This window comes from Cherax quadricarinatus, chromosome 20 (assembly GCF_038502225.1).
Source record: "Cherax quadricarinatus isolate ZL_2023a chromosome 20, ASM3850222v1, whole genome shotgun sequence".
NCBI lineage: Eukaryota > Metazoa > Arthropoda > Malacostraca > Decapoda > Parastacidae > Cherax > Cherax quadricarinatus.
This window is the reverse complement of record NC_091311.1, coordinates 38774341-38781071: the sequence shown is the minus strand read 5'-3', so window position 1 is coordinate 38781071 and position 6731 is coordinate 38774341. Positions and strand designations below refer to the sequence as shown.

The 6731-nt window shown below is 47.7% G+C and overlaps 1 protein-coding gene across 1 annotated transcript in view; it reads right to left on the bottom strand.

Annotated features, from left to right (window-relative positions):
- Positions 1–6027, bottom strand: part of LOC128700720 (innexin inx2) — a 102290-nt gene extending 96263 nt beyond the window's left edge. Inside the window, exon 1 of the mRNA XM_053794076.2 lies at positions 3456–6027. Within this exon, the coding sequence (XP_053650051.1) occupies positions 3456–3471 (16 nt within the window). The 5' untranslated portion in view covers positions 3472–6027. The remainder of the gene's footprint in view (positions 1–3455) is intronic.
- Between the last annotated feature and the right edge of the window lie 704 nt (positions 6028–6731).

The window sequence follows — 6731 nt, the reverse complement described above, 5'->3', positions numbered from 1 at the left end:
ATTTCATGGCTTGTGTTATGTGTCTGGATGTCTTTTCAATGCAGTTCGGCAGCACGGAGAAGGATGACACTCAAATTCCCAAATCTATTCGTGAGAATCATTAGTACTGTTTCATCCCCTCTAAGCAACTAGAATCTGATAGTTTAGTGCCTCATCGCTTATCGACAGTAACTGGGTTTTAGACTCTGTCGTGTTTTTTTTTCAAGGTCTCATACAGTGTTTACTTTAATGACTTCATCATTTTACTAATTTCAGTCATGTATCATTCCGAGACTGAAAGGTTATTTTCTAGCATTCCCATTACTCAGCTTCCAAGGGGGGCGAACCGACTCTTGCTGGTGGTTAATTTTTTTTTTGCACATTTATTATCATCGGTGGTCATTAATACGGGATCCTTAGAGGTCCCCCTGATACTGGAACCTTTGGGGTCCCCTGATACGGGATCCTTAGGGGTCCCCTGATACGGGATCCTTAGGGGTCACCTGAAACGGGATCCTTAGGGGTCACCTGAAACGGGATCCTTAGAAGTCCCCTGATACGGGAACCTTAAGGGCCTCCTAATACGGGAGGGGTCCCCCCTGATACGGGATCCTTAGGGGATCCCTGGTACAAGAACGGATGCAGGCCATCATGGTAATAATAAGCATTCTGCAGAAATCTCAGATATCCCGGAAAAGTTTCACGTAACTGGGAATGTATCGTTTTAAGTCATAACTTCGCTACTAATGTGAATTCTTAGATGATTTAAACGTCTGATTCTATATTTTCAGCTTTTTTTTAATCATGGCAAATTTACCGATGAGATTTGCAAATACCAAAAATAAACGTATAAGGTATCCACTGGAATATTCTTCATTTACACTTTGTATGATTTCAAATTCCATTTAAATTCTCTAGGATAAACAGGTAAATGAGTTAGGAAATAACAAAAATCCTTTAGGCCTTGTGTATATATGTTACAACATATTACAATTGTTTAATGGATACAGACACAAATGCAGTATAATACGATACTTTACTGACAACGTTTCGCCCACAGTGTCAGACCCGAGTATTACACTCATCACTTCAGCACCTGCACTGGTATCTGAGGGTGATATCTCCCGGAAATCACTGATTCTGACGCAGCATATCCGACAACACATTACACGTAGAACAAACCTGACCAGGTTAGGGACTGCGGTGAAATTACGACGTAGGTTCCGCCACAGGTGCTGTTACGGGTTGGTCTGATAATGATGACTACTGTGTTCACACAAAAATAGACGGAGAGATTCATGCCATGGTAGTTGAGTTGTCCTCACTGCCTGCCTGTTGTCTTCCTCCATTCTTATGTTCTAACATCCTGAGTAAGAGATTGAAGGTGTGGATACAAAATACATTGTGCTAGTGCCCATGGTATATCGGGTGGGCGATGGACTTGCTAGTCGGGAGCTGCTTATAGCAGGTACTTATATACATTCTTAACTTAGGTACTTATAAACATTCGACAAGTTCTGTCAACGACTAAGTGCAGAGGTAGATGACGTGAGGAGGTATTTACAGCTTCATAAGAAGGCAATGACAGGCTGAAACATAGTCGAGGTGGGTCAAGATGCAAGTGTTAAATGAGATGCTTGTGCAACATTTGGGTATCTTTATTCTGGAAACGTTTCACCAGACAGTGACTTCTTCAGTCCAGTGCAGAGGAAGGTGGAAGATGAGGAGGACTTCGAGGTAATCAGAACTTTGAGGTTTACCTGGAGCAGTTTACCTGGAGAGAGTTCCGGGGGTCAACGCCCCCGCTGCCCGGTCTGTGACCAGGCCTCCTTAGGTCAGTGTCCCAGGATGCGACCCACACCAGTCGACTAACACCCAGGTACCCATTTTACTGATGGGGAACATAGACAACAGGTGGAAAGAAACACGTCCAATGTTTCTACTCTGGCTGGGAATCGAACCCAGGCCCTCACCGTGTGAAGCGAGAGCGTTAACCACCAGGCCACCAGAGGTAATCAGGACTTTGAGGTAATCAGGACTTTGAGGTAATCAGGACTTTGAGGTAAGGCTATGATAATTATGGAAGACTCAAAAGTTAAAAAAAAGGACGCAACATTTTGTAACAAAAAAAAAAAAAGGAAGAGAAGGATGATTAGTATTAATATCATGCGAAGCGTTAAATTCGTGTGGTGAAGGCTCGATCCTCCATCCATTAATCGCAAGACAGACTTTCCCCAAAAGGAGAATGAGGGGTGTACTTCCTTGTAGCTAGGATAAGCAATAGAGATAATAATGAATAGATATGCAATAATATGAGAAATTAAGTTATCTGCCTCAGTGCGGATGCAGTGAATTTGCGAAGCAGAGAAACGAGGAGCTGCGTGAGAAGTGTATGGCAGATATGGACTTACGTACGGTATTGAGAGAGAACCTATTACACGTAGCAGTTTGGCCACTCTAATGGGTAGTGAATGAATAACTGAGAGAGAGAGAGAGAGAGAGAGAGAGAGAGAGAGAGAGGTGGAGGAAGGATGCCGGGATCACCATCAACAGTATTAATGGGTGGTACCAGTGATCGTCCGGTATGAACGCAGGTTTAGGGTTCAGTCAGTCGTGTTATCTACACACACAGCTCGTATCCAGCTTCCTGCTGTGGGTATTGATGTGCACGTTGTTTACTGAATGGAAAAACAAATGCCTCACAGGTTCAACATTGTGGGCATAAGATTACTGTACTTAAGTGGAAGACGCTTCCCCTCTCTGGGGAGGAGATAAGCTGGAGGATACCTATCTGAGGGGAGGGAGGACGTCCCTTTCTGAGGGGAGGACATCCCTCTCTGGGAAAAGGACATCCTTCTCTGAGGGAAGGGATGAGAGTCCTTTCTGAGGGAAGGACATCCCTCTCTGAGGGAAGGGAGAAGAGCCTTCTTTAAGGGGAAGGAGGAGCTCCCTTTCTGAGGTGAAGACATCTCTCTCTGAGGGGAAGACATCCCTCTCTGAGGGGAAGACATTCCTCTCTGAGGGGAAGACATCCCTCTCTGAGGGGAAGACATCCCTCTCTGAGGGGAAGACATCCCTCTCTGAGGGAAGGACACCCTTGTCACTGAAGTAAAGGAGGAAGAAGGAAGTGAAGCCTTTTCTGAAAGAAGAGAAAGAGGGAAGGAACCCTTCCCGTGGGAGTGAAAAAAAAAGGAGAGATGCGCCTCTGGGGAAGGAAGATGATCCCTTACTGGGGGAAAATTAAGAAGGGAAACTCTCTCTCTGGGGAAAGAAAGAAGGCAGAGTAGATCCCCTGTCTGGGAGGACGAAGATCCATCCCTGCATGAGCTAGAGGTGGAAGTGGATCCCTCTCTAGAGGATGGGATGAAGAGGGAGGAGCATCCAACTGTAGTGGGAGGGAGAGAGGAAGTGGGAGAGATCCCTCACTGGGGAGGAACTAGGGGTGGCTCCCCCTGGTAAAAACAACCAAGTCTCACCTGAGTTGCGGAACATTGTTGCTACTAGAGTCAGGCCCTTGTGTGGCTCCTGCTGCCTTTCCTACATCAGCTATCCGCTATGCTGCTGTTAATGTTGTCGTCTGGTGGTGCTACTAGCGGAATTGGTGGCGGTGCTGGCAGTGGTGCTAATGGTGATGGGTGATGGTGCTGCTGTAAGTAGTAGCAGCAGTGCTGTTGAAGGTGACGGCGACGCTATTGAGGGTACTGGTATTGTTAGGGATGGCAGTGCTGGTAAGTGCTGGGTCGTAGCAAGAAAGTACTAGGTCCTAGCCAGGAGGTATTGGATCCTAGCCAGGAGATGCTGGATCGCAGCAAGAAGGTGCTGGGTCCTAGCCAGCAGGTACTGAATCGCAACAGGGAGGTGCAGGGCCTTAGCCAGGAGGTATACAAGTGGGCGGTGAAGTTGGGATGCAGACGGGCGGTGGTCTAGTGATGATCCCTGTTAATTAAGCGTCCACTGTGAGACCCTCTACACTGAATGACTTGTTGAGCTCCCCATGACCCACCACACTGAGTGGATTGAAAGGCACTGAGACCAACTACACTGAGTGCCGTAATGGGCTCCGAGACACGCTACTCCGCGTGGCTTCTTACCACCGTAACTAACTGTGAAGGATGTTACTGCAGTTCCACTAGTGACAGGCGTTATTTCCACCGTGATTGGTAAAAGATGTTGTTTCTACTATGACTGACTGTGAAAAGGGTTTCTTCCACCGTGGCTGCCTGGTGGAATGTCTTCCACCGTGATAGGTCAGCTAGGGAAAGAAAGGTAAAAGAAAGGGATATAAAGGGGAAAGAAAGGGAGAAGGCTAGAGGAAAAAAACAGTGGTGATTTTAGAAGCAGTGCTGATTCACTGGTAATAGCAGCAGTAGTGGTGAAAGTGGTGGTGGTGGTAGTATTAGTGGTGGTGGTGGTAGTATTAGCAGTAGCAACAGTAGTAATGACGGTAGAGATTGCTAGTGTTGGCTTTAGAGCCACATTGGTAGTATGAGTGATAGTGGTTGTGCTGCTGCTATTGTTAACTCACTGGTGGTTGTGGTAGTTGTGGTAGTGTGGTAGTAACAACGCAGTTTGGGCCAACATGACGGATGTTATTGGCAGGCTTACGACTGCTGGGCGTTTGACCAATGAATGGAGGTCACTAGCACACGTAATTAAGGTTACTCGGGAGTCCGAGTTAGGCTATAATAACAGTGTTCTGAGGCAGGGTGAGGAGGTGGGGCAGGGTGCAGGAGGTGGGGCAGGGTGAGGGAGGTTGGGGCAGGGAGTGGAGGTGGGGCAGGGTGAAGGAGGTGGGGCAGGGTGAGGGAGGTGGGGCAGAGTGTGGGAGGATGGGGACGATGAGCTCAGTGCCAGTTATTGGGAAATTAGTGCCATGCACCTGTCGTTCAGTGCCATCTATCGAGATCTCAGTGCCCTCTAACGGGTGCTCAGTGCTATCAGGAGCTATCTACTGAGACTGCAGTGCCATCCGTCGAGAGTTCAGTGCCATTTACCATGAGATCTGTGCTATGTACCGGTAATTCAGTGCTGTCTACCGGGAGTTTAATGCAAAGTGCTGGGGTCGAGGTCTACTGGTGGGTTCTACACACTGAAGACGTCATTATCCATCCCAATACACAGCGGTTACTTGTTAAGTTCGGGGTTGAGAGGGGAAGTGCGTAAGCTGGTAGGTGCCTAGCATGGGCTGGTGGGTGCTTAGCGTGGGCTGGTAGGTGACTAGCCCTGTTACTTACTGATACTCACACTATGACAACAGTTACAAAACACCGGTTTCGGTCCCCTGCTGTTGAAAAAAATGAAACACTTTTCTCGGTAAAAGTCAATATACTTTTCATGTATATTATATTTTGGACCTCTGCACCTGTTAATGTTAGTGTATGTCTTCACTACGATATCAAACGAGCCACTCAGTATGTCATTACTGCATTGTTCGTTGCTCGGAGGTACACAGGATGGAACTGGGAACACTCCCCAAGGAAGTGTCCTTGGTCTAAAGTTGTTTAAGGGTCTGATGAGCACTAACACGGTGAAAGTAGCGAGTTGTCCAGTGTCTGGGAGCCTTCCCGTTGTCTGTCTCACCCGTGCATCACGCTCCCAGTGCTGCTGAAACACTGAAGTCCATGGGAAGGGGAAACCAGCAGTGCCTGGTGGTGGTATGAGGATGACGGTGCGCCGGGAAGGTCGTCAATGCTGGCCTGTTAGAGTGCGAGGAAGGACTGAACGAGTCCTGCTGCTGCCTTAACCTTGCCAGCCTTGCGTTTTGCGGCCCTCAAGTGGACGTTGAAAAGTTCGAAGATCCTCTCCTCGCCAGCACTTGCCGTTGTTGATCTACTGCAGGACGTTGTGGCAACAGCTGACTGGTAGTATATCATGTGTATAAGCAGCTGTGCTCCCAAATGCAGCTAGCATGAAGGGAGTATTGCCACGACAGCTACACTGTAAACTGTGCTGTTGGGTGAGGGTGTTGGCCAGTGGCGATTGGGCGGAGTGGACGGGTGAGAGCGGCACCCGACAGGTCCCACGGGTCGCCAGCAGTTACTGGGGTTGTTGTGTGTGATGGTGGTGGCTGGACCTCTGCTACCCCGCCTGCGTCAGTGACACTCGACCCTCCACCACTACCACAACATGATTAGACTGGTCACCTGGACTCAACATGGTATAACTAGAGTAACAGGTAAACAAAACATGCTGGAAAATCGTCACCTATTTTTAGTTTGGCCTAAAATTCGCCATATGACACTGGCAGACTGCAGGACGTGAGTCCTCAATGGCATTAATTAGGGGAGATCCCGTCCTGGTGGAGGGAAGGGGGGGGGAAGACGGGAAGGAGGGATGCATCCCCACTACAAGCACCACAACACTACCTTATGTGCTTTAGTTCCTCCTATATCTTCCTGATCTACGGACATATGGCAGTAGAACTGCGTCTTTGTCTGGCTTTCACGAAATCTGAGTGACATTACACGCTCTTCTGTTTACATTAAATTTCTTTCAGATTGTATCGCATTTTATGCCCTTTAAGGATGTGCAGCGATACCGGTGAAGGGCTCTTGCTTCAAGGAATTGCAGTTATCCTCCACTTGTTTGGATCAAACCTGCTAACCGTCCATTCCCCACTCGCTCTGTGACCCCTACATTTAACGATTCTCTAAGAATATAATAATAGTTGTATTTCATGAATCGCTATACCCGTTAAATAATAATCTAGGTGGAAGGTCTAGAATAGCAAGAGTTGTAAAGAGATCCAGATT